A 25,627-nucleotide genomic window follows, 5' to 3' on the forward strand; every position below is an offset into this window, starting at 1 on the left:
ATCTGTAGAGCTGGAAGTCGATGAACCCTTCGGCCATTTTGTCTGGTGTAGATGGAGTATGGAAGTATGGAAGGAATAAGTGAATCTTTAGAGCACTGCGGTACTTATACTTGTATTCAACAGTCAACGTGCATCCAGGGATGGCGCAGCAGTTTCTTCCCATTTACTCGTAGTGGATCTAATACTTGCAATATCCTAAAAGGGTACGAGCACGAGCTCGGATACGAGTACGCTTCATGCTGTATTCCTACCTCCAGTCAATCTCGAACATGGTCTTTCAACTGCTGCCCGAGTGGAGCAAGCTAGATGTCGTCTATAAATACTAGCCTCACTCTGCGCACTCGAACGTGGTTCCTCATCCCGTTCGTTCTCGGCGGATACTGTAAGCTGTAAGCCCCCTGGGCAGTTCTTCCTTCCTCCCTAACTACCTACTATGCCCGCCATGGAAGCCCTAGACGCAGAACTAACCCCTTTCTCCCTCCCCTATGCTAGTTGAATCCATCGGCTACATCGGCGTATGCAAAGGATACCATAGGGTATGGTATCGGCCGCAGGAAATACCAATCAATCCATGGATGCACTACCAACAGATGGATATATGAACAAGGAAATACACCAGTTTAAGTAACTGCATTTACGAGTGTATGTTTACTATACCCGAAGTGACCAGGTAAGACCCAACAGCATCCCATAAGTTCACTCAACAGCACCAAGAGCATCAAGTTAAGAACCCCCAAGCCCAGAAAACAGCACACACAAACGTCAAGCACGGATCCCCCCCGTCTTCGCCAAACCACCATACTAGGTACCTAGGTAAACAGGCAGGCTACGCCCTAATGGATCTCCTCGGAGACAACCACACTCCCAAACGCATCCGCCACCTCGCCCAACGCAACATCAACCAGCACACCCGCCCCAACACCAGGGATACTCCGGTCCCCCACCGCATCCCGAACAACAAGGACATCGTACCCCAGCTCCGCGCCCGCCCTGGCCGTCGTCGAAACACACACGTGCGCCATGTACCCCGCAAGCACGATCTTGCTCCCTACATCGCCTAGACTCTGCAGGTACTCATGCAACTCTGTCTTTGCGAACGAGGATGGGTAGTTCTTGGTGATGACCTTCTCCCCTGCCATGGGAGTTAACTCGCTGAATTCATCTGCGAGGTCTGTGCCGGCCGTGAAGACCGGGGCGCCGGGTGGTGTCTCGTGCAGGACGTGGATGATATTGCTGCCGTCGCCGGAAGAGCGGTACCTGGCTAGGAGGGAGGCGATGACGCGGCGGGACTTGTCGACATCTTGGACTTTAAGCTGGCCATGCGCGTACTCGTTCTGGGCGTCGATGATGATGAGGGTTGAGGTTGTGGTTGTGGCGGTTGAGGGGGGGATGCCGATGATTTGGCGGAAGGATTGGGTGGACATTTTGCTGGTTGGTTTGGTTGAGGGATAGGTGCGGGTTGGGTGAGGTGGTGAGAGGGTGAGGATGGTCAGATGGGTTCGTCAGGGAGATGCAGGGTTTATATAGGTACTGCAAGGGGCGACTGCTTGCAAATCCCGTGGCGAAGGGTGGTGGGAGGCCGGTGGGATCCCGAGGCCTGTCCAGAAAGTGGTCTTGCCCTGCCATGGTTATGTACCGTGGTTGCTGGGACAGGTCTGACTTACGTTACTCTCCGGCTTTAGGGCTACGGGCGGATTCGCCATCGGGACTGAAAGAGACTCAGGGCTAGACGGGATCTCATCTCTGGACATGGCCGGCGAAGCATCTCTTTCCAAATTCAGGCCCCAAATACATACGGTCCCGTGGTAAAGACCAGCAATTCTCACCAACTCCGGATGGTTTGCTGCAGGCATTCGTGGCTGGGAACTTCGTACCTACCGACCACATCCTAGGTATCTCTGTGGACAGTATCTGTATGGGAATCATTGTATCATTTGTCTTAGTAGCCCTAGGAGTAGAATGCAGAAAAGAACATGGTCCTTAAAAACAACTCAGGAACTATCCATCGCCATACCATCGTCACCATCACCAGTATTGTCTGTCCGGTTGTCCAAAGAGGGTCTCTCCAACCAACCAGGAGAATGGGACGCTCTATCTAGGTAGCGTACCTGAGTATTCCCTCGACTTCTGTCGAGGTCCAACTGAGTGGTGGGCAAGTGCCCCGGCCGTTTGTGTCAAAGCGGCAAAGGCATGGTTGAACGTGGAATGGAAGACAGGCCACAAATGGCACAAGTCCGCGGACTTGCAGGTGCCAGGAGTCAATGTCGAGAAGGCTTGACTCAAGAACAAACAGCGTGATGTCATTGCCAAAGACATGCGGCGTGTTTAGCAGGCGCCCTCAGCCACGAAGCCCAAAGGCAAGACCGACGAGAGCGAACGCGGGACCGAGACCGAGGGTCAGTGGCTGTCTCTCCTGTCCCGGAACTTGCGCTTAGTCCGCTTGGCAAACAACTCCAAGCCACGTTGAGGCCCTAGCGTGCGGCATCTCTGCTAAATATGGCAGTCCACAGGGCTGGCGCTGCATCCGCGGGCCTTGATAGGCGCACGGCCAGGCTGAGCGTCTCCAAGTCCGGCGCCACGCCCACTTGGGGATGTTTCCTGCAGTCTTCAGCCTTTGGCGCGGGCAAACGCTGCTATTTATCACGGCGCGGTGGGCAGGAAAAATTTCATGATCCTCCAACTTCTCGATCGTTGCCAGCACTGAGTATCCAGTGCATTATCGCTGTGCAACAACACGGCGAAATGCGATCGACTGCATATGGATATGATGCGCTGGAGGTTCAGGAGGGACGCAAGGGTATGTTTGACCCTCCAGCTTGGAAATAAACCCAGTGGCTGACATCTCCAGACGCATACTCCTGCAAGCGCGTCGACTGGGGAGAAAACATCTGGTATCGATCGAATCGGTGGTATCGACGACTCGTCGTCTGGTGCACCTGGCTCTTCATCGTGCTCGGGGCGATCAATGTCCTCGCCGTCGCGGGTCTCTTCATCCTGATGATGGTCAAGTTCTACAACACCACGTATCCGGACTTTGACCTGTACAAGAACTCGCGATTCGCTGAATGCGCCGCCAGCGCCCCCACGAACGCAGTCAACTGCAGCATGATGGCAGACTTCGCCGGTGGCGTTGATGGCCCCGGTCGATACCACATCATTGGCTCGAAATGGACCATCTATCCCAACTGGACGACCGAAGGCACCCCATTCGAATGGTGCGATGCGATGAGCTGCTTCAGCGACTTCAAGGTCATCCCCTCCTCGGTCAACCGTCGCGCCATGGGGGGTACGACCTTTGGCGGATGGTGGTTCACCAGCTTCAGCGCGCTGAGCGCCTTGTGGGCGTTCAAAGGTGTGTGTCCGTTCTTCGATGACGACGAGTCGGAGAAGCGCTGCAAGGGCATCCGAGAGCTTGGCTTCCTCGACTGGATCTTCACCATCTGGGATATCTGCGGGCCTACCCTGTGGTGGTGGATCTCCTTTGCCCTCACCGTTGCGCGGCACGACCCCAGACCGTCGCTATCGACGATCGCCTGGACGGTCAGTTGGAAGTATTCCTACCTCGTCGAGTACCATCCTTACCGCTGCCTCCTCGCTCGTTCTCCTGGAGCCAGGAAAGCACTGCCCTGGATCTTGCGCTTGCTGGCGGCCCTGCAATGGGGCGCAACCTTCTACGTCGTCTACATCATCCGAGACACCACCTTTGTCAACGACCGCTACACCTGCAAAGCCGACGACACCTCTGTCTGGCCCGGAACGTCTACCTGCACGACCGAGCAGCTGTGCTCCAAGTCGTGGCTCTTCGGTAGCAACGACTTCCGCACCCCCGGCTACCCTGCGAACACCCTGCCTGTAGCTCTCTTCGCAACGTCAACCATCATGGTCCTCCTCTACCCCGGGGAGCTCCTGATCGCGAAATCATTGAATGTGTGTTGGCCCGGGTCGATGAGTGACAAATCAATCAAGCGCTTCAAGCACTTCTTCTCGCCCCTGTCCTGTCTCGCGTTGTGGGCCGTGGTCATGGTCGGCTTTGCGAGCTATACGGGCGCCGCCTCGGTCGGGACCAAGTTCAGCCAGGCGCATCGTGATGCACCGGTCGCCATTGACTATCAGTGTACGGCGCTGAATGTGGGAGTCAGTCCGTGGCGGTATTTCCTGGATATCAGCGAGTACGAGAGGGCGCTGAGGATTGTCATGTTGTGGTTTGGGGTTTAAAGCTTTGCAGTTATGTGGTTTCAGTTCCATCTAATATCAAGCTAGATACATGGATGTTATTCTCGAGATTATTCCAACTCTGGTGTATCCGAGTGCAATGTTGCCATAACCCTAAGTTCTCAGTAATTAGCCCAAAGCCCTACCGTTGAAAAAGAAACACCCACGCAGCAGGATACCTCTCCCCTCGAACCCCCTTCCTCGCGTTCTCCGCTAGACTCCTTATCGATCTGAGCGGAACGTATGCGACCCATCCTCCTGCCTCGGAGCCCGAACCTCGTCGCGACGAAGACGTCGTCTCGTTTGCCGGGGTTGCGCCTCGCCCATTCGCCGACTGGATCTTCGGCGTCGAGGTAGATGTTCGCCATGTCCCAGAAGCGCAGGCCAATGGCATACGCGTGGTCTAGCAAAGACAGTCTGGCTTCGAGGGGGCTGGGGGAGCAGTAGAAGCCGCTTAGGCTGCCGAGGCCGAGGCCCATGCTGGGGATTTGGGGGTCGTTGGGGCCAAGGGTGCGGGTTGTAGGGGCATTTCTTTGCGGGGGAATGGTGGGAAGGGATGAGGGAAGTAGAAGGGGCTGGGGATGGGTTGACGGTGGAGCAGAGTCTAAAGAGGCTTTGTGGATAGCTCTAGTCAGTAGCAGAACTTCTCAAGACGACTCAAGACAAACAATCAAATCATTCCCTCTAGAGACCGTCAGGGTACAGCCCCAGCCACGAAACAGGCCCGGTAACAGCACAGCAGGTCTGTCGAACCCAATCGCAAGCCCGCATCGTAGTTCCAACCACCAAACAAGGACGCCGTAACTGCCTCCTAACCACCCCGAGACACCAAAACTCCACCCCATCCAGCGCATCCCCCTTCTGCCTATGAAGCGTGCCATGCTCCGCAGCATCCAGCAACCCCTGCACCGTGCGCCGACACCATTTGGCCAAAACCCTCTCGCCAAATTCCAGTCCGCAAAACCAGAACCCCGTCGCTGTGAGGTAGAGGCCTAGACCCTTGAGCGTCGCAAGAGCAAGAGTCTCAGGCGGGATCCAGATCAGCACGGCGCTGCTTATTGCGTACCATAATGTGCATGCTTTGAGGCTGAGAACGCTGGGAGGAGATTAGTATACGAGCTAAAGTTGGACTGCACAGCATGATGGGTGGTGGATTATGGGGAGTTGACGGGCTGACCTAGGCTCAGACCCAGTGCTTGCAGTCTGTTCTGCGACTGCCAGGACCTCTAGTTTGGACCTCAGAGCCATAAGGTCCCTTTTTAGATGATCCTTGCGGATCCCAGCTTCCAATTTTAGATGTTCCTTGTGGAGGATAGCGTTCCATTGCCGCGGCGAGATGGGGCTGGGACTGGGGTTGCGCTTTGGTGTACCCGCTGGGGTGTAGTTCATTAGCCTCCTAGTACACTTGGAATAGATAGATGCAGTAGGCAAGACGTCTTGTGTCGTCTGAATGCTAGGGTTGTTCTTACTATTGCTTGATCCCAAGGAGCTGCCCGTGTCATGTCCCAGAATGTCTCTGACAGTTTCCAAATATGAAGACAGGTTGCGTGCGGCTGAGCTTCTGCTCGCTTCGAGTTGGGCCCAGATATCTTTATCTCCGGACGCTCTGGCCGGCCTCACTCTTCCTCTTTCTGGTGTTGTATTATCGAGGGTATGGCGGTTCGAGGGCGCCGGTCTGGGGACGGATTGCTCCTGGGGCCACGGCCACTGCCACAGCAACGCGCGCATGCTTGCCGTTCGTCGAGACGGTATGGTTATGGTGATCTTAATGGACTTTTCAGCAGAAGCGAATGTGGCTTGCGGATTTTTTCAAGATGGAACTGCGTTCCGCAGCTTGAGGGGGAGGTTTCATGTCCGGTTGGCTGGGGACGCAGCCCTAGGTACCTATCCAACCGGTTATTTCATCCGATGACGGACGGGGCCTGGATGAGTGGAAGCCAAACAGTTAGTTATATCCTCGAAGATACCACATAGCCTTATTCGCGGATATACCATGAATATCTGTACTCCTTGGGTACAAGAACTACGTCCCTGCACCGCGGAGTCTATCCAGCATCACGCGTCTGTTGAAATAATCAGTGGCAGATTTGTCCCTTCTTTGGATAAAGGAACATTGCATTTTTTCCTCTGCTATTCTAGCTGAAAGTTACGTTGGGAAGCAATGGCCTTGCAAGAGCCGCGGTATCATATATCATCCTGGAAATGTAGCCCCCCAGTGTTCATACTGACACGCAAGCTGGCGGAAGTGATCCAGAGCACCAGTGACCTATCCCATGACTCCTACATAGTTTCTCTCGAGAAGCATGAAGCCAAAACCTGCGTCATGGGCAGCTACATGAGGCACTGATTTGCTGGGTCATTAAGCTAATGGTGAATATCCTTACGTCGGTTGCCACTTCTACATCATCGAAACTACATATGTGGGCCATTTTGTTGGTAAATAAACGTCAACTTCGGTAGGCACAGGTAAGGACCTCCGGAAAACTATGGGACCTACGGTACGTGTTCTACAGACACATCTACTGAAGGTCCATCTAGGTGCAGGAGGTATGCAGTGAGCAGTAGATCCGTTGCATTGGAAGAGAAGAGAAGAAATAAGCAAAGATCAACCAACCAAATAAAGGATTGGGCCGTGGCACAGGCCGAGGCGTACAGTCTGACTCCCCAACCGCAGAGTAACAGCAGAGTTCAACACCAGTGTAGAGGTCTGGATAGCGGACATAGACATATGCTCCCCGGGGCAACAGATACCGTCCACACCAGACCACTGCTCTCGAGGTCCTAGGCCACCCCGTCACGCTTCGCACACCTCCTCATCCTCCCATAAAGGCTCCCTATTGCGATACCTCGGACAAGGTCCATTTGCCTTCACAGCCATTCGCACCCAATTTTCAACCCCATTTTCAACTCCCTCCATGCAGCTCTGGTTGCGGTAATTTTTGGCTAGCATATCGCAGCTATAGCAGAAGACGAAGACGTCGCATTCAAGCGCGTATTTCGATTTCATCAGTTGCCGTTCATCCCGATATTTGCGTTCGGCGTGCTTCAACCCAAGCGGACCGAATCTCGTCCATAGTATCAGCGGGTCGCAGCCAGCGACGAGTCGTCCGTCTTCAAGGAGTTCGTTTATATGGCGTAGTCTTAACCCCGTCTCGTCCATCTGCATTTTCAACTCCGAGAACTCAGCGGACTCGGCATCATTATTGCATATCCCGTACTCGATGATCCCTAGGCGGTACTCCGGTGGTTGGTAGAGAAGCATCCGCCGCCAGCTTGCGTTGGGCCGCTGGTAGGCCTCAGCTTTGATGGGATCAAGAGGCAGGAAGTACTTGGGGGTGGCGAACCCTTTCCGTCGGAAGAGTTCGTGCCAGAGGCGAGGGATGAGCGGGTTCATTTGTCGGTGTCCATGGCGGCTGGATGCTTTGCGCGAGGGCTTGAAGAAGAGAGCTTGTTGAAGTTCGTCTTTGTTCTTGATGAGATCGTTCCAGAGCCGGCAGACGCGCTGGGCGGAGGTTAGGAGTGTGCGGGGATCGGTTTCGAGGAGGATCGCTTCGACCAGCTCGGGGATGGAGAAGATCTTGTGGTGGGGGGTTGAGTTGGACATGGTTAGTTATCGTGGCTTTTGGCGAAATGAATGAGACGTTGGCACCTGGGCGGGCTTTTGAGGAAGATGATGATTTCCGGTGACTCATAAGCGTAGAACTTTTAAACTTTGAAATAAATCGAAAGTCCTACGTCATTAAACCACTTCAGCCCCTTACTGGACCAAACAAACAATTCCCAACCGGTAGAACAAAGTACGGTATGAGGCCGGAGGCAAGATCCATTCCGGCTCCCGCCTCAAGAATCGTTGCTGAGCTCGGGACTCTGGTCCCATGACAAGATTCGACGGTACTGCCGCTGCAGCCCGAACAACAGAAGAGGATAAGAGGAGGAGAACAACAAACCGGTGGTGAGAGGTTCTGGGATTGGAGGTACCCCCGGTAGGTGTATCCGGCAAAGTCGTAGGTGGCCACCTTAATGGACCAAAGATGCGGAGACGCAGCGTCCAATATAAATACAATAGTCAAGGCTGAATTATATGTCTTACCTCAGTAGGCAGGATATCAGAGTACTCCGTAATGAGGAGCGACTGGGGACGCAGAGGTTATCAGGACATGCATGCATTAGGTAGGAGGCTGTGGCAGGGGATGCGCTAGGCCGGATACGGTAGGTATGGAGGCGGTGCGGAAGGGCAGTATGCCTGTTTCGGCATAGTGGACCTTGGGGATATCCAGTTAGGGCTACACCGACGACTGCAAGTTTAGGAAGCCTAGTCTTTGATCCGCCATGTCATGAGATCCCAAGTTTGTCCCAGTGGTGCAGTGAAACTAGGCAGTAACGTATGGGCAGTGCATAATGCCCGAATCGAGCCTGGCGTAGCGAAGCGGTGCTTTTCTGCCATTCTATATATAAGCGGTCGATCCAGTCACGGATTGCTACAAGACTCCCTACTAGGACATAGCTTCTCCTGTCTCACGGCCAGTTACCTACCCTGCATTTCCCAATCACCAGTCATCTAGAACGAGGCCTAGGGTAGAATGAGAAGTCGACGAGCAACTAATCCCGCCACTGCCAGCTGACAGCTGCCGTGGTGGTGCAGGATCGCACCTTCTATATAGGTAGTGTAAACAATGAAGAGCTGTTATGTCTCAAGATTCGCCCGCGCCAGTTTTGTCAATCTCCTGCACAACCTACCCGTTTTCATAAGCACGTCTAACATCTTCACAGTTTCTGATAACCTCCCCATATCATCCAAGATGAGTCTGACCCTTGCGATTGTTCGAAGAATAATCACATTAGCCGAAAGGCGTGGAAGAATATCACGCCAGGCCGCTGAAGAAATCCGCGCCAAAACCAAGCAAGAGGCCGACAAAGCCAACCAAGCCCTTCCCTCTGTCCCCGCCTCCTCCCTCACGATGACCGAAGTCGAAAAGATCTTCGGAATAAAAATGGCCCAGTGGGGTTTCTACTCCTGGGACCTTGAGGCCGACTAGCCTCGACCCCGGCACGCTTGGCTTAGTAGGAGCTTCCATACTCAAGCGTTGATCTGATTAATACTAATACCATAGTCATTAGACAAGATGCTAGACATTCATTGGAAGAAAATGGGCGAATCGCCCCGAGTCGAACCTGTTTCGCGGACCCGACTCGACATAATCATGCTGCTGGTAGGAGCCTACCTCGAACAAAACGGGTTGTGCCCTACATTGGGGAAGAAGCTCTATCTCCAAGCCGAGACACAGGCCGAATGGCCAATCACCCACAAGATGAAGAAGAAAATGCTGCGTGGGCGTTTCGACTACTCATTCTGGTATCAGGAGGCCCAAACCCTTGCCAACAACCTTTTCATCATCGAAGCCAAGCCGGAGACCTGCACCGGTGGAGAAACCCAACTTCTTGCCTATATGGGTATGAGCAGAATCAATCCCAAACAACTATAACGATTATAAACTAACTGCTATCAAGGCATGGTTCTTGCTGCTCGTCAGAAACAGCACAAGGCCAATACTGTTCTTTTCGGTCTTTTGACCGACTCTTGGTCCTTTTGTTTTTATTGGATGAATAAGGAGGGCAAGGTAAGATTTTGCTGGAGCCCTAGGCCTGATTAAGGCCTTAGCAGTTTAGTCATCTGAGCCATTGCTAACCTATAATAGTACCGGAGGTATCTCCTCAGTTGGAAAGGGGGCGAAAATGAGCAGGACATGATCCTGGGCTTGCTTGGGCGGTGCATGTTACATGCAGCCGTGGTGTCCCCCGAGGGGACTGACAATGCCGACGGCCAGCCGATGGACATAGATACAATGTTAGGTTAGAGTCATCGGGGTATAGCTTTTGTGCAGGCAGTTTTGTTACGGCCGCTGGATTGGCATAGAACTCATCAAGAATACAAATTGTCCTTTTAGGGCTTCTGGCCCTGGTTCAAACTGTTTTTGGTGTTCAGTCATGGACCCTTCTCATCAGGTGCTCGCGTCCACCTTGATTATGAAAAGAGTTATCTAAAAAAAAAAAACCAGGGCATGGAGTCAGACTCAGCATTTACGTACGAAAAGCGAACAGTCCACTACACCTGCGATGCTTACTCCACCCCATGTCGGGAACCCAAACGGGTCAAGCTCACGCCCATCCATCTGGGATCAATCAACGCAGGTACATAAGCATTGAATCCCGGACTCTCTCCTCCGTAAGCAAGAAAGCCTCGGGCAGATTTTCTCTTCTCTCCTTCCCAACCATCATCAACCCCAGACTCTCACCTACAAGCCAGGCAGCGGGCATCCCATACCCGTTATACGCCGCCGCTATCCACTCACCATTACCAGGGCGGCCCGTAAGGTCTGTTGGGAGCCGACCAACAAGCGGCAGAGAATCGGCAGAGAACCCCATGATGCCTGACCAAGACGTCACGAGGTTATACTCTGTTGGCGAATGACCAAAAAGCGTAGCGAGCGACTCCTGCAAAAAGTGCACCGTGGTCTGCGAGTGCGCGGCCTCCGTGTCGTCGGCCGAGAGCTGTAAGTCCAGAGGCGACTTCTCGCCGCCGAAGAAGTACATCCCCGAGCTGGGGCTCTGCATCCCATAGATCAGACCGTCCGCGTAGGCGCCGGTTGCTTCGTCCAGGGTCGCCTGGTAGTGGATAGCCCAGGAGGTTGAGGGTTTGGCTGAGGCCGATGGTTGACGTTCTTGGACGGTCATTGTCCCCTTCACTGGATACAGGCTGCCTCGAAGCCGCGGGAGAAGGTGACCAGTGTACCCGTTTGTGCAATGGGCTACTTGAGCGGCTCGAACAGTCCCTCGAGGGGTGTGTATGATGTACGGATGGTCGGGGTCAGTATCTGGATTGTACGCCACCTTCGTCACGGGGGTGTTGGTTTCGATTGCCAGACGGTCAGGGTAGTTGGTTAGGAGTGCATCAAAGAGGTTCGTGACGACGCGGTACGGCCAGATCGTGCCAGCGGGATGTAGGATGGCCCCTGTGGCGCCGTGGATACCGTAGTCCTGGAATCTGGATTAGCATGTTCATCTGGATGAGATGAGCCATGTCCGTGCATCATACCCTACACTCCCCTTCAAGTAGCACCTTAAACAACCCCTTGAGATCCGGATGATCCGTCTCTAGCTCATCAATCCCAACACAGGCCTTCAAAAACGCATCGCCTTCATTGTCCGACAGAAACGCCCTGATCTTAACAACCTCATTAACCTCGGGGTCCATTCCAACCCCCCGGAACCGCACCGCAACCTCCCTCACAGCATCCAACGTCTTGATATAAAACCGCACAATCTTCCCCGCCATCTCCTTGCCGAACTTCTCTTTAAGCCCTAGATACCGCTCTGGGGCACTAATCGCCAGCTGCCCGCCATTGCGACCGGTCGCACCAGAGCAGAGCGTACGGGCTTCGAAGACGGTAACGTGGACAGCGGGGTCATGTTCCAGGATGGCTTTTGCGACGCTGGCGCCAGTGATTCCAGAGCCGATGATGGCGATGGAGGTGGTTTGGGGCAGCGAGGGGCTGCGGATGTTGGAGAGGCTGTGAGGCGGGGTTTGCCAGTGTGAGGCTGTTGGAGATGGGCGGGGGAGGCCTGGGTCAAGGGTGATGAGGGAGGCGAGATCGGGCTTGGAGGAGGACATCTGAGCTTGTTTTGTATCTTTTGAATGATATGATGTGTATTTAATTGCGGAAGTGATTGGATGGAGATGGATTTTATTCGGTAAGGAGTATCAAGAGACCTAGGAGCGAGCTGCCGCATCTATTTGACGACCAAAAGCCTAAGGTAGAGGCTTATCTATTCTGGCGCACTAATCACTGGTTGAGACTAACCCCGGAGAATAATCAGAATACGATAAACTTCCGAGATTCACCATGACAGTGGTGTGTGGAGTATTTACCTTGATTTTCAGACCCTAGGATGATAGCATCTACATAACCCTAAGAACATTCCCAACAGACGTATGCGGCGGCCTCGTGTAGCCCCAACTTCCTACTCCAGGACGTAACCATGAACTGTTTGCTCTTTGTCTATTATATTCGGGGGTGAACAGAACATGAGTGGCATATTCTCTTGCGCGCTGGGAATTCCTTTCGCAGAGGCATGCCATTCAGGTGATGGAATGTCATATAATCAAAGGACTGTCAACTAAACTCCTGGAACAGTACAAGAATAAAGATCAAGGTAAGACAATAATCATACCACGTGCATTCTCAGAACTATACAAGCAAAGCCTTTGACAGCGTTGCAAGCGTGTTCATCTCCTCGACCGTCTCCTCCCAACGCCTCTTCTGTAATTCCTGCCCTAAACCCAAAAGTAGACTTACTCCACGATATCATTGCCCCTAATTCGTTTTGACCATGCCCGGACAGACCAGGTTCAGGATAAGTTTATCAGAATCCACCCTTAGAACCCCATCCATGCCGCAGCAGTCCATTGAAGTCATTGACGAGAAGTAACACTACAAATGAACTCGTGACGTAAATTCTGGTGCTGCGGGTGTTTAGAAGATAAAAGCTCAACTGCATCATGCTAAGGCCGAGACGATAGTTGAAAGACAGCTGGTGCATGATTGTTCTGTCAATTCTCAAAATCGTTTTCTCTTTGTATACAGTCAGTCGGGGTGCTGTCTCAGGTCCCGACTCCGCCGCAGTATCAAGCGAAAACCCCTGTTCAAGACCAACAAAGAAGCACCGGCCATAAAGCCACCGTGGTGCCTGCACTCGAATCACATATGGCAAGAGCCAAATCTATCGGAACCATGGCCGGACAGCTCCAAGCATCGTAAGTCAACCACTCCCCGTCTAAACTCCAGAATATGCAAGCCCTAACCTTCCCCCCCAGAACCTTCACGGGCGGAATCGCACACCTCTTCATCGGGCCCAACGAAATCCTCTTCAACGTCCATCTGATCCTCCTCTGCTCGGCCTCGCCCTACTTCACCGCGCTCCTGAAGAAGACCCCAAACACATACATGAAAGTCCTCGCGACCGACCCAGACGTCTTCGCCGAGCTCGTGGCCTGGCTATACAAGGGCTCTCTATGCCCGGATCTCTCACCAGATTTCACGCTCGAGTTCGGGCTGCCGAAGGTTCTTTTCCTGTTGAAGTTGTGGAGAACGGCGTATGGGTTCGAGATGCACGAGTTGCAGGTCGCTGCGCTTGAGGCCGTCGAGCGTCTGCGTACGCATCCGCATCCGCATTCTGATTCCAATGCGGCTGCTAGGAAATTCCCCAGGAAATACAAAAACGGCGGCATTCTCAGCGCGGAAACCGTGGACTTTGTCTACGCGCATACGGAGGCAGGGGATCTGGCGCGCGAGCTGGTCGTTGATGTGTGGTTTGTGCATTCTTGCCCGGAGGCGTTTGCGTTGCAGAGGCGGGGGTTTCCGGTGGAGTTTGTGCTTGATCTTTGTGAGCTGCTCATTGAGCAGTTGCCTGCTTTGGAGAATGGGAAGATTAAGGAGAGTGATGGGGTCGGTGATGAGGGGAGTGGTGGGACCCTGGTCAGCTGCAGCGATCGGGGGTCGGAGGTGCACCCTGACTCTTCGGCTTCGGCTTCTGGGTCGCGGAGGGGATCGGGGGCACAGAAGCCCCAGGAACCATGTCGTTGCGGACGTGGCCTGGTATGTGACGACGGTTGAAGAGATTTAGGAACATGATTTCCTATAGGCGAAGTGCATGGTATCAATAAGTAGTCGGTTTGGATATGGCATTGAGTAGACCAGTAAAGAGCCAATGGATAAATCATTGCAACGAGACAACATTAAATAACGACTCAGCCCAGCACCTTCTGTTCCTAAATCCGCGTGATATCTCAAATATAGCCACTCAGATCCGCTCGATCTCCGCTTCCAGCATCCATCCCATCATACCACAAACCCATGCAAAGCCGTGAGTGCGGCAAACTCAACTCTCAGCACCGTGTCCAACCTCCCTATGCCCACATGCACAGACAGCCCAACCCTTTGCGTCAGTCCAGGAGTACTTGTACGAGGTACATGCGCACTGCGAGCCATTCTCGTATCGAGCGGCGCAGCGCTTCTTGTGCTCGTCGTTTCGGTGCAGGGTCGGGTGGTGGGTCGTGGTCACGGCCATTGCTTGGTACCTAGGTAGAGTATGCTTTCGTAGATGCTATAATATATGATAGGCTGGATCAGATCGGGATCATGGACTGGGTGAACTGGGATTCTGACACTTTCGTAGGTTTTAACTTACGGTCAATGTATGCGGCTCGAGAGTGAGTGAGACGTGAAGTGATGAGGGATAGTCAGAGGATTGCATGTGCGAGGTGACAACAGCCTGATATTTATATGGCAAAGGCGCAAGGCTGAAGGTTAGTGAGTATGCACCTAGCCACCATCCACAAGGCTCAGGAGCGGGGTATCACTTGGCAAGGCTGCCCAACATATATTTAATGTTAATATCCAGTCCCAATACGAAGCTATACAAGATCGCAGCAGATGTAAGCATATACCTATTGCTCGAGACAGCCAGGGTCGACAAGTTAAGTTGGCCCGCAGAACAACTCCGCCGCTTATTTGTTTGTTGAACAGCGTGAACCCTTGAATCATTTGAGTCAAGTACTTGATTAGGGCTCAGCAGCATTCCCTCTTTGCTTCCATTATCAATGTCAAGGGGCTAGCACATGTTCTTCAGCCCTTCGATCAACGCATGTACTTTGAGGAGCAAGCCAGATAGAAGGCGCAAATGAACGACGAACCACACCTACTGGACGAGACCTTCTGCCAGTCTCTCGAGTTTGTCATTCGGTCAATTGCTGGCCAGGACATGGTCGTCGACGGTATGACCATGTTCCTGAGCAGTAACTACAATATAAAAGAAATCATAACATTGCGGATAATGAAGGAAGGCGGAATAAATGATTAGGAAAAGCTTAGAATGAGGCAGGGCTTGGGGCTAATGCCAATGCCTTCATTTGGTTTATGTTAGCTTCTGTCTTGCATAAATGTATTGGTTAAAGCGGTGCATTGTGATTGAAGTCTATTAGGTAGATAGGGCTTAGCTCAACGCTCGGAGCGCTCGCCTCAGCAATCAAATACACCGTTTCTACCTCCTTCACCCTAGCCCACCCAACCCTAGCCCACCCAACCCTAGCCCTCCAACACCCCCTCCGGTCATGAACCCCCATATCCATTGCCCCCCGCAAGAATTAGGCGCCGGCAAACCGTCTAGCAGACCTTGGCACCGTTCGAAATCTGGCTCCCTGTTGATCCTAGTCAGCAAACCGCCATCAGACACGTTACCAGGGCTTCTACTCACCACCAGCTTCATAAAGACGCCCATCAGTGCGGATATAAACGTCTAGACAAATATCAGCTCGATCATCTCACTTGTAGGATTAAGCGCACTCACCCCCATAGTTCGCAGGCCAGCCATAAGTCACCGAGTTCGCCTTTCCAGGGCAAACAGCCGCGTCAACCCAGAAAAACGCCCAGCCGCCGCCGATGTTCACGGAGGCGCCGTTGGCCAGGTAGACCTCGGTGCCGGTGGAGTCCTGCACCCAGCCGTTGTGGCCGAAGGAGTTGTGGAAGTTGGTGGCGGAGACGGAGGCCACGGCCGAGAGGGCGAGGGTTGCGAGCTTGGTGAAGTGCATTGTTGCGGCTGGGTTGGTACTTGTGGTTGTGGTATGATTGTTGGCTGGGTTGGAGATGGGATTGAGATGCTGTGGTGAGGGATGGATTGAGGGCCGGGGATGAGGGGGCTTTTATACCTTTCTCTGGTCACTCTTTTGAAGGATGGCCTTGTGACCTGGCTAGATTGAGTCTAGATACGACCCTCCACTGCTTGACAATACTGCCTTAGCTCTCTCAGCTCCTGCCTGTGCGGCGAGCGTCTACGCCGTACTCTGCCCCGTTGGATTCTCCACCAACGAATGGTACCATCCAGCTGACCTGTTTGACAATTGATCAGAGTCCACAGCGGCTGAACGGGGCACGTGGTGAAGTCCTTGCCTTTCCTGCTTCAGTCCTGCAAGGTTGATGCAACCATATCCAAACCAAGTATCGCAAACTGCACGAACTGGCCCCATTAGGGCTAGACGACTAGTGCAGGGTCCGCCAGGGACATTTTTCCGCACTTCACTTCGCGTATAGGCTTACCCTATCAAGGAACACTAGTCCGCGACGGCCCATTCATACGCGGTCTAGCCTGAGTAGAACAGACACACGCGAGCCGCCGTCGAATCTGGCGTCTCGGTCTCACCGATCGAACCGGTGCTTGTAGGTCTAATTGGCCAGTAACCCTACCACTCCCCGCATAATAGGCTAATGATGTATATACTATACCACAATTTGGGTGTCATGCTGAGGTGAGCTTGCATGTAGCTAAGCATGCAGGGCAAAGGCTGGGCGAGCGCCACCAATTCCCTGCTTGGGCTTAGTGGCGGGCCTCTCCGAATAGCTTCATTTAGGGCTAGAGCCTGGACTGCTCGTCACAGCGGTCACTAAATTAACCACCCTCTTATTCAAAAAACAGTTGCAACGATTGATGAATGGATTATCCCGTTCCATGTATACTGCATACCTACCTACCAGGAAGACAGAAATGAAGACACATCAACCCTCAAGGCACTTTCATGGCCGCGGCCATAACTAATAGCCTCAACCCACCATCTCCTGCCCCTGCGCTGCAGGTCTCAGCCCTGTGGGTCATGACCCAGGCTGTGCAGTCATGCCCTCTACCCCCGCTAAGGACTTGTACGACCCGAACGGGCATTATCCCAATCCTCCGCGGAGTCCTCTCAGCCGCACGAGACTAGAAGTGATTGATGTGGCTAGTTGCAGGCAGAGCACATCCAACACGGCTAGCATCCCTTTTTTGCGTTGCTATGTGTTATCCCGCGGAGATACACCGTCGGATTCTAATTCCGGGTTGGTTTGTATTAGCGAAGATTGTCTGCCTATGGGAGGAGCAGCACTAATGGAGGAAGTACTGTTGATTACGCAGGACTTTCGCCCGGAAGACACGCCCAACGCTAGACAATCCCGTTTCCGAGGTAAAGGCCTAACTCTCCTCAACAACGTCTGGAAGTTCCGACCACGTCCTGGCCACTTCCACGGCTTACAGCCTCGTCGATCCTCCCGGAGAGCTGTTCCTACCATTGCACAGGGCAAGCGCTCAATATGGCCTCATCCATGAACCAAGGGTTCTGGTCTCAGCCCACATCGACAAACCTCGGAGATAAACCCCGGTCATTTCCCTGTTCCAGTCTATATAACCTCACACAGGTCCCAGCAGAACATGCGCTCTTACATATCTCGCCTCGATCATCCCAGCCTCTCGTGACCGTGCCCGTCAGCATTGGACCTGCCGTGTCCCTATTGCATCAAACTTCTCTTGCTGTTGCTTCACCAGAGCGGGGCCCACCATGGCCGGTCTGGACTTCACAGCCGTACCCTTCCAATTACTTGGCCCGGAAATGGGGGCGGTGATACTCGAGAAGGCGTTTCTGGCCATCTCAATATCCGTTCTACTCAGGCTTATCGACCAGCTGTATAGCTGGAGGCTTCAACACGCCTGTTCTCGTTCCCGAAAGCGAGCTCGGAGATCTGCTCAAGTCCAAAAGCCGAGAAATGTACGAGGCCCTGGGGCTGAAGAGCAAGATCGCCCCCGGCAAGACCCGCGCCATCTGGAAGGACGATAACTACCGCGTTGACCTTGGCCGTACCGTGCAGGGCAAGCCGCACCTGAACACCTGGCATCTACAGGTTCAGCGGATGGCGAAGTCGGGCGCGGCTCGAGAGCTGAGGGGGAAGTAAAGTATGGCACGCATAAGAAGTTGTTCGGGATGTGATGGATATGGAGAACGCGCCTGGCTTCTCGGCCTGGATGGTTCGGTTGCTGTCTATTTCGATTGGGGGATTCATGTCATATCACTGTGATTGATTTAAGGAGTGTTTAAGGCTGCCAACTGTGGATTTCGCAATCGAGTTCTTCTGATTCAATGATGACTCGGGGGAGCGTATCTACCGAGATAGCGTTCACCATCAGTTTCAGCACCAGGCCCGCCATGCGCTGGATAGGCTGTGTTCCTTCATCACCACTAGCACCATAACCGAGCGCAGCGAGATATGATTTGATCAGTCGGTTGCGGTGGCGCACTGGTTTGCGGAGAGACCGTGTCCCCACGTTGGAAAGGAACATTGTGTGTGTTGGATGAGTACTCATCTATCAATGAACATATTGCGATGGAGTTGATAAGGAGAAAGGGCCTCGAGGTCTATTGAATCCTTCCACTCCAACTCGGCCCTTGCCACGAGTCAATAATGGTGCTTCTTATTGTCCTCTCCAACTTGACTTTATTAGGACTAGTTTGTCATATCAGGAGGCAGGGTTTCCTCAGTGCTGTACTCTCGCGTAGTTCTGTATCTCCTTCATACTAAACCAGCGATCAACGTATTCCCCTGCTGATATGCTCATCGGTAGAGCAACACTGTAACTAAAGAAATGCGGGCTTTTTTCCCTCGCAATCACGTTAACATGATAGGAGCTGAAGTAAGATTGTGCGAGCTTTGGAGGAAGCCCTGTTCTTCACAATATCTGGCCATGACTGCTAAAGGTGCCGGACAAAAGGCTTGAACCACCCCACTCGAATAACCGGACATGGCCATGCGTAGCGCTGGGTTACTAACCGGCCCAATTGACCTCAGCGAAGAAAAAGCGATTGAAGAATATATAGGCTTCGGCGTCCAGAGTGAAATTCCGAATACAGTGTAGTCCAGCTTAGCACACTTGAAGATCGGACGGACCTGAACAGGCGTATGCAGCGCCTATGATGGGAGACCTCCGCGCAAAGCATATCCCAAACGTCGACGAGCACACGCCTGGTGTCGAAATGGGTTATCTCCCGATCAGCGCCAGCCACCTCCTCTGAATCTCCTCCTCGCCCATTAGTGACTGCCGATATCCCTCAAGGGACTCCAACCCCTCCTCCTCAACAACGCCCCCATCAGGCGTCGGGATTCCCTCCAAGACGTCCCAGTCCGACAAACCGGCCAGGTACATCCGCCACGGATCCCAAATCACGACGCCGAGCCGACGGAAGGGACGCATGTCCCAAATGTCGTAGTTGGGTGGTTGAAGCCACGTCATTCTTTCGCAGCGGTCTTGGAACTTCATCGCTGGTAGTGTTGGCTTATTGTAGGTGCGCGGATGGCGCATGCGGCCCCAGTCCCTGTTTACGGGCGTGGGCAGTGGTGCTGGGGGAGGGCAGTAGACGTTGTCAGAGTATCGGGGCGGTACTTCGAACGAAGGGAAGAACGGGAGCGGGGTGTTTTTCCGAGGATAGAAAAAGATGGGCAGGGGAGGTTCTTGCGTATGCGCGTCCAAAAGCTCACTGGTGATCCATGCTGGAGGGAAATTGGTGTAGCTCTTTAGCCTGTGCATATTCTGGTTTCGGTACGACGGGTTGAGACCTAGATCAGCTAGGATGGCGGCTACGGTCCAGACTTGCTCAGATAGCCAATGGGAGAGCCAATGCCGCTTCATATACCCATCTAGTCCAGTGCACCGAGACTCGGCGGACCAGTTCCAGTGGCCTTTGGCCGCTGTCTGAAGAGCGGAGAAGTGCTGAAGCCGCCAGATGGCCCAGGAAACGCGGTGGTGCTCGATCCAAGAAAAAGGCTCGCTTTTGATTTTCTGCGCGCGGGAATGGCCCGACGATGGTGGGCCAAACGACGTGTTTTCAATAGCGGTGGTGAAGTTGTGATGCATCGTGGCCAAAACAATGCCAGTCAGACGTTGATTTTGCGCAGCGATGTGGATTAGATCCGATAGTTCTGCGGCGCTCATGTGCTCCGGAAGGCCCTCTAACGGACGTGCATTTTTATACTCTTCATGGCTCGAGTAATAGGCGTGTGGGTGACGGATTACCGCTATGTTCTGGTAGAGCTGCTTAAGCGATGCTGTTTGGATTCCTGAATTGGCCGAAAAGAGGCCGAGCGTTATAGGGCGTGGTTTGGTGTCGAAGATAGCTCGAACCCATGGCGAGACTGAGAGAAGGCTGTCAGTCCCAACAAAGTCGGTACTTAGACTAAGGATCTCGTAAATAATCTCAACCGGTAGTTTGCTGAAGGGGTCGTCCATGATGATCAAATTGGGTGGAAAGGAAAGAAGCCAAGAGCTGAAATAAAAGAGACGGGTCGACCACCGCCAAGATAAACTAGACACAAGTAGGAAAATACAGATTGTACAGAGAGAGCTAGGCCTGACTAGGACCTCGATTAGCGCACCCTGTCCAAATACGGACTTTCTTCCAGCTCAGGACAAGGCATCTCTGTACCGTCGGCGCATTAATAGATCATCATCAATTGCGAAGAGACATCCTACGCTGTACGAACGACAAACATGCAGATTCTATGCCCCAATCTCTAAATCTTTCGCTCTCACCCAGCGCATCGGAACCGCCCTCTCCATGTCTCCATCTAGAGCATCAGCATCACGTCTCGCCCTCAGGTTCTTTCCAGAAGCTCCCATCAATGAGACATTCCCTCGGTACTGCCAAAACGTCCAAATAAGGATCGTGACCACGGTCAAGGGAATTGTTGTGACCCAGTAGAGCCAGAACTCCGAAGACGCGGACCACGTGCTTGATGCAGGGCCGAAGAAGTTCGTGCTAAATATGGTCTTGAAGGTGTATCATTAGGCCATGGTCATATATAAAAAGGGTAATGAACGGTAACTTACGGCGACAAAGGTTCCTGGCAAAAAGAACATTGTCACAGCAGTAATCGCCATAATGCTGCTACTATCTGTTTTTGCACTCCGATGTAGAGACTGAGATTCAAGATTGAGAGCCTGTGATGCACGTATCAGTGGCTGTCACATATAGATTTAGGGTTTGGGCGTACCAGGCTGATTTCATTCATATGCCTTTCACTCAGTGAATGTAACCTCATCTTCAAAGTGTGAGCCCTCCTCATTTCAAAGCAAAGTCCCTGCTGCGTCTTAAGCCATGGTCTAAGAATGTCATTGTTGCGGAATATCTCAGCACATTCTTGTCGCCAGCGCTCTTGTTCATTGACCAGTGCCTGCAGTGTTTGTTCTGCTACTTCGATTGTCTCTTGGTAGTGAAAGAGATGCCGGGCAATGTCATGGAGGGGTGTGAATGCAGCTTCACTCTGGATGCTTCTATCCTGTTCCGCCATGTAGTACAAAGCGTTGAAGGGCGCAAAGACAGGCCATGCCTTTTCTTGCTTGCGGACGAGGTCCCGCAATGACCATAGCGCGGTGTCGTATCTTTCGAGAACCTCGTGTGAGAAGATCCTGTGCCATACGAACGGGTTAATCATTCGCTCTTCGTAGTCCGGGCTACGGTCCAAGAAACGCTTTGCGGTATCGGGAGTCGTAGGATGGAAAATATCGAAGACGAATATGAGTTGACGGCCAGTCTGGCAGTCCCACTCTACATGGATGCAAGGCTGTCTCCAAACGTAATCACTTGCTCCCCTCACTTCCTTGATCTTGAAACAGGCCCAGGAAACTGTATTTGTCAGTCAAAACGTGGAAAATTAGAAAAGACATAGCTAACCTTTAGGACTAATCCCGCGACTGCTGACATCGTATTCACAGTGGCAGGCACCGTTAATGTCCTTGTCTATTACCGGCCTGAATGTTCTGTCGAAACGGCGTCTATATTTAGCGATATTGAAGTTGTCTAGCGCGAAGCTGCAGGGTATATCAGCTTTGGTCTCTCAAGTCAGGCTCAGTCAGATCCGTACACGACAAAGTTTCTGTCCTGCTGTTGCTGCATCGCGCAATCTGAATTAGCTAAATGGCTTCATGATTCAGGTAAATCGATTCATGCATACCTCGACTGTGTCCAAATTCCACCCACAGGGCTGCCAGTCGTTGGGATCTGGACTAAAGTTCAGATATCTTTACCAAACGTTCAGATGCAATCTTTGCACGTACGTGTCTCTTCAAATACCAAGATGCCCTCTTGAGGAACCGCGGGTTTCTCTGGGTAAGAGATAGTCGAGAGGGGGCCTCTTCGGTGTAAAGAAAAAGAGGAGACCGCGACCGCATTGGTAATATGAGCAGCAGCTGGCTGCCACGAGTCCCATTCCGGTTGCGTACTATGAGACTCAAATGATAGTGATGTAACTGGACTTGGGGGTTCCTGATCACACGAGGACTGCTGGAGTGAGGAAAAGCGCGTGCTCAGTGAGGCAATAGGTGACCCCTCGACCATCTCCGTGAAACGGGAACTCGGATCAGGCATAGACACATTTTCTGTTCCAAATGCCTCTTTCACTTGGCGTATTGTAGCCATCATGGGCATGATGTAGGCTTCTCCGAGGGGATTCAGACCTACCACATAACCATAGATCTGATTGGTGATTAAGTCCACGACTAAAGACCCAGAGTCCCCTTTTTCCAACCCTGCAACTTGTGTGAGCATGGCTTTGAATAATCCAGGGGTAGTTACACTTACCATGTTCGCCTGCGAACGCGACATTCCATGCCTCACATGGACTTGGGCGATTTATACCGCCAATGAAGGAGCTCCCAGGGAGCAACGTGCCTCGACGCGGACAATGGATTGAACGGATGATAAGAACTTCTCTCTCCGCCCCAGGGTGCTGCTCCGCAACTTCATGTAACAATCTAGGATTTGCAGGATCTTCGGTAGATAGACAGAAATTGGGCTTTCTACTCTGCCCATTGGAAACCTCCGCTAAGGCCCAATCAAGATCAGGACTGCTCGGATCTCCATCATCCTTCAGATGCAAGACCACGGACCGTTCTTCTTCTTGACCGACCCCAAACCTTTTTTCCGAATCTGGTACAGCTACAACAGTGACCCCAGTGGAGTCGCTTAAAGTGTCGCCTTCTTCGGTTGACTCGTACTCGATATCGTTGACGGCAAAACAATCGTCATGGAAGCCGAACTCGCTAAATGATCGACCTGAGACATGACGGTTGTGGCCACCGTTCGGAGGCTCACCTTTCTCCGGAAAACTGCTAACCAAGTGCGCAAAAGCATGGGCGACTGTAAGCCCATACGTGTTCGAATCAACCTCCAAAAGACAGGCTATTGTCGCACTGGATCCGTCATAGCCAGTAATTTTCGATCCGCACATTGTCAAATCCGACCATGGAAGGTTACCAGTGCCCTCTGGCTGTCGGATCTGGAGCCCGTCGGCGAGACGGCTCGCCCAGAGCAGGGTCCTATTTGGCGTTCCACGCCAAAAGTATATCTTGAATCTCGGGATATGTGCGCCAGCTCCGTTGTCTATTATGTTTGCTCGCCAACGTCCCAGACGCCGTGGATCCGGAAGATAATATTGCTTCGTCAGGTGTCGACTGGTCAGCAGTCGCTCGAGGTCACGAAAGACCCTCTCTGTGCAGCATACAAGTATAGATGGATGAGCTTCCTTGGGCGACGGTCCACATTTCTTTAGCATATAGTCTATCTCCGAGACGTGCATCTTAAGTTTCTTGTCGCTTTCCACGTTTTGCTTGAACATCTCGACCACGGTGCGGAATCGTTCATGGTGATTTTCCCCGATATCGGACGCACTGTATGGGTATACATAGACTGTGTTTCTCTTGGTCTTCGGTAGCACTAAAGCGTCTCGGAAGGCGTCAGGCTGGGGTGAGGGTTCGGGCAGCGAAGTCCTCGAGGCAGCCGCGGTTGTGGGAGCGGTTGTGGGAGCGGGGATCGAGCTCTGGTTTGAAGACACTTCGGTAGTTGTCGTGGAAGCATTTTGGCGTGGTGTCGTAGGCCATGTGCTAGAATTCGAGCGGAATGGCGGAGGGGTGTTGGAGAAGAGATGGGGAGTCTGAATGGGAGAACTGCGGCCGTCAGAGGAAGGAGCGAGGCCAAGTCACATGAGCGTTCGCCTACCGACGCACAACCTGCAGTGATCTGTCTTCTGCTTCCATCGATGATCAATCCATATGGGGGAAAGCTGCCTTTCAGAAGAGTTCTGCGACGCGGGATGAGAATAATGAAGATGAAATCAGCAGCAGGAAAATCTCGCATCTTACGCCGCCCTGGGATTCTTACTTATCGCATGATATTATAGCCTCGCGACGAGTTGCCAATGGGAAGTCGAGTCAGCACAGCCCCAAGAGGGGGCTTTGCAGTTCGGGGCTCAATGTTACACATCCTCGTATTGCTCTTAAGCTGGACCTTGGCCGGAATCACGCTCAGCTTTTATTGACAATCATCGTCAATGACTCCTCTGTACCGCTGCACTATCTACCGTCGTATACAATGCGTCCACTAGAAGAGACCGAAAAAGAGGAGATCAGGCGCGAATTACTTTCGGATACAACTCCTGCATCATTTCCAGCTTACTTTGCGCTCTATGAGTCAATATTCTGCCCTTCAGACCGTCAAAGCACTATCATCCAGGTCGACAATTCAGTCTTCACAACCCATGACGACGTCCTCCAGTGCGCAAAGAGACTTCGTCAGAATCCAACCTTGACCCGCGAGGCTTTTGCGAGTATTCTGTCTCCCAGTAGGTCGGTTTCACAAAGAGAAAGGGAAGATGCTATTTAGTCAGTCGTTCGCGTCATGTTTATGCTGGACTGCTCGTTAAAGGACAAATACTCGAAGAACTTTGAGGTTGGAAACTATTCGCCTGCCCGGTGGGAGGCAAACGAGCCATTCGTCTCCTACGTCGAACGCTCTATTCCAATTAGACCAGGGCAGTTCGATGCAAACCGGCACAAAAAGGTCCTCAGGGCGTGGAAGCTGAAGAAGAGATATCAACTCCAGTTTCGACCGACAGACAACATTATGGAGCACCTATTGTATGATCCCTTGACAAGAACTGTGCACGTCTTCCATCACACAGGATATCTCAAAGCTCATCTCAGACGGTCAAAAGACCAACCTATCGATCAACAAGCGTCAGAGAGCCTGAAGCTGTAAGTCCCTGCCAGCAAAACCCCGGGTGGTCGCCTCTAACCCTATTCTTCAGAGGCACGCTCCCTCCCCAATTACTCCTCGAGACTCTCCACACAATCCACTTCCTCCTCTTCCCTCTATCGAACGATCCGCGCGGACGATCAAGCCGATTCCTTGCCAGCCTAATCCGCAAGCAGAACTTTGATCCCGATGCACAATGGGATGAAGGATATATAAGAGATGATGTTCCTCCAAACTTCAGCTATCGATACTGGAACGCTCGCCTAGAACAACTCTACAACATCGTGAAAAATCCTCCCCCAAGAAACAGACTCATCTCGTGGGTGGAACGTCACACCTCGGAAAGAAATGCTTTGACGGTCGCGATCCTCGGCTTATTCCTAAGCGCGCTTTTCGGATTCCTGGCTTGTGTTATTGGTGTCGCCCAGCTGATTGTTTCCATCTTTGCTTGGAAGCAGCCGAGGCAGCCATCCTGAGCCA

General features: G+C 52.6%; 11 protein-coding genes across 11 annotated transcripts; 4 read left to right on the plus strand and 7 right to left on the minus strand.

Moving 5' to 3' along the window:
* Positions 1 to 833: 833 nt before the first annotated feature.
* Positions 834 to 1,424, minus strand: DSM5745_07756 (putative isochorismatase family hydrolase; the record flags this gene model as incomplete). Its single annotated transcript, XM_026749772.1, has 1 exon — positions 834 to 1,424. One exon carries the CDS (start codon positions 1,422 to 1,424, stop codon positions 834 to 836), a length of 591 nt encoding a protein of 196 aa, XP_026601804.1.
* A 1,292-nt stretch (positions 1,425 to 2,716) lies between these two features.
* DSM5745_07757 (uncharacterized protein) lies at positions 2,717 to 5,601 on the minus strand (the record flags this gene model as incomplete). The annotated part of the gene is made up of 8 exons (XM_026749773.1): positions 2,717 to 2,752; positions 2,857 to 3,519; positions 3,583 to 3,858; positions 3,979 to 4,245; positions 4,294 to 4,326; positions 4,380 to 4,839; positions 4,916 to 5,308; positions 5,390 to 5,601. The coding sequence occupies 8 exons, from the start codon at positions 5,599 to 5,601 to the stop codon at positions 2,717 to 2,719; spliced, it is 2,340 nt and encodes a 779-aa protein (XP_026601805.1).
* A 1,405-nt stretch (positions 5,602 to 7,006) lies between these two features.
* DSM5745_07758 (uncharacterized protein) lies at positions 7,007 to 7,816 on the minus strand (the record flags this gene model as incomplete). The annotated part of the gene is made up of 1 exon (XM_026749774.1): positions 7,007 to 7,816. One exon carries the CDS (start codon positions 7,814 to 7,816, stop codon positions 7,007 to 7,009), a length of 810 nt encoding a protein of 269 aa, XP_026601806.1.
* A 1,195-nt stretch (positions 7,817 to 9,011) lies between these two features.
* DSM5745_07759 (uncharacterized protein) lies at positions 9,012 to 10,067 on the plus strand (the record flags this gene model as incomplete). The annotated part of the gene is made up of 4 exons (XM_026749775.1): positions 9,012 to 9,216; positions 9,331 to 9,663; positions 9,721 to 9,830; positions 9,909 to 10,067. 4 exons carry the CDS (start codon positions 9,012 to 9,014, stop codon positions 10,065 to 10,067), a joined length of 807 nt encoding a protein of 268 aa, XP_026601807.1.
* Positions 10,068 to 10,392: 325 nt separating this feature from the next.
* On the minus strand, positions 10,393 to 11,881 carry DSM5745_07760 (NAD(P)/FAD-dependent oxidoreductase; the record flags this gene model as incomplete). The annotated part of the gene is made up of 2 exons (XM_026749776.1): positions 10,393 to 11,247; positions 11,306 to 11,881. 2 exons carry the CDS (start codon positions 11,879 to 11,881, stop codon positions 10,393 to 10,395), a joined length of 1,431 nt encoding a protein of 476 aa, XP_026601808.1.
* A 1,120-nt stretch (positions 11,882 to 13,001) lies between these two features.
* On the plus strand, positions 13,002 to 13,962 carry DSM5745_07761 (BTB/POZ domain-containing protein; the record flags this gene model as incomplete). The annotated part of the gene is made up of 3 exons (XM_026749777.1): positions 13,002 to 13,024; positions 13,085 to 13,865; positions 13,912 to 13,962. 3 exons carry the CDS (start codon positions 13,002 to 13,004, stop codon positions 13,960 to 13,962), a joined length of 855 nt encoding a protein of 284 aa, XP_026601809.1.
* A 1,469-nt stretch (positions 13,963 to 15,431) lies between these two features.
* DSM5745_07762 (uncharacterized protein) lies at positions 15,432 to 15,856 on the minus strand (the record flags this gene model as incomplete). Its single annotated transcript, XM_026749778.1, has 3 exons — positions 15,432 to 15,466; positions 15,523 to 15,564; positions 15,616 to 15,856. The coding sequence occupies 3 exons, from the start codon at positions 15,854 to 15,856 to the stop codon at positions 15,432 to 15,434; spliced, it is 318 nt and encodes a 105-aa protein (XP_026601810.1).
* A 1,773-nt stretch (positions 15,857 to 17,629) lies between these two features.
* On the plus strand, positions 17,630 to 18,020 carry DSM5745_07763 (uncharacterized protein; the record flags this gene model as incomplete). The annotated part of the gene is made up of 2 exons (XM_026749779.1): positions 17,630 to 17,706; positions 17,753 to 18,020. 2 exons carry the CDS (start codon positions 17,630 to 17,632, stop codon positions 18,018 to 18,020), a joined length of 345 nt encoding a protein of 114 aa, XP_026601811.1.
* A 1,081-nt stretch (positions 18,021 to 19,101) lies between these two features.
* Positions 19,102 to 20,346, minus strand: DSM5745_07764 (uncharacterized protein; the record flags this gene model as incomplete). The annotated part of the gene is made up of 1 exon (XM_026749780.1): positions 19,102 to 20,346. The coding sequence occupies one exon, from the start codon at positions 20,344 to 20,346 to the stop codon at positions 19,102 to 19,104; it is 1,245 nt and encodes a 414-aa protein (XP_026601812.1).
* A 270-nt stretch (positions 20,347 to 20,616) lies between these two features.
* DSM5745_07765 (uncharacterized protein) lies at positions 20,617 to 24,150 on the minus strand (the record flags this gene model as incomplete). The annotated part of the gene is made up of 8 exons (XM_026749781.1): positions 20,617 to 20,886; positions 20,947 to 21,057; positions 21,111 to 21,742; positions 21,791 to 21,927; positions 22,071 to 22,122; positions 22,174 to 22,644; positions 22,697 to 24,060; positions 24,113 to 24,150. The coding sequence occupies 8 exons, from the start codon at positions 24,148 to 24,150 to the stop codon at positions 20,617 to 20,619; spliced, it is 3,075 nt and encodes a 1,024-aa protein (XP_026601813.1).
* A 640-nt stretch (positions 24,151 to 24,790) lies between these two features.
* DSM5745_07766 (uncharacterized protein) lies at positions 24,791 to 25,623 on the plus strand (the record flags this gene model as incomplete). Its single annotated transcript, XM_026749782.1, has 2 exons — positions 24,791 to 25,146; positions 25,200 to 25,623. The coding sequence occupies 2 exons, from the start codon at positions 24,791 to 24,793 to the stop codon at positions 25,621 to 25,623; spliced, it is 780 nt and encodes a 259-aa protein (XP_026601814.1).
* Positions 25,624 to 25,627: the final 4 nt, after the last annotated feature.

Source organism: Aspergillus mulundensis, assembly GCF_003369625.1.
Source record: "Aspergillus mulundensis strain DSM 5745 chromosome Unknown scaffold_8, whole genome shotgun sequence".
In the NCBI taxonomy this organism is placed as follows: Eukaryota; Fungi; Ascomycota; class Eurotiomycetes; order Eurotiales; family Aspergillaceae; genus Aspergillus; species Aspergillus mulundensis.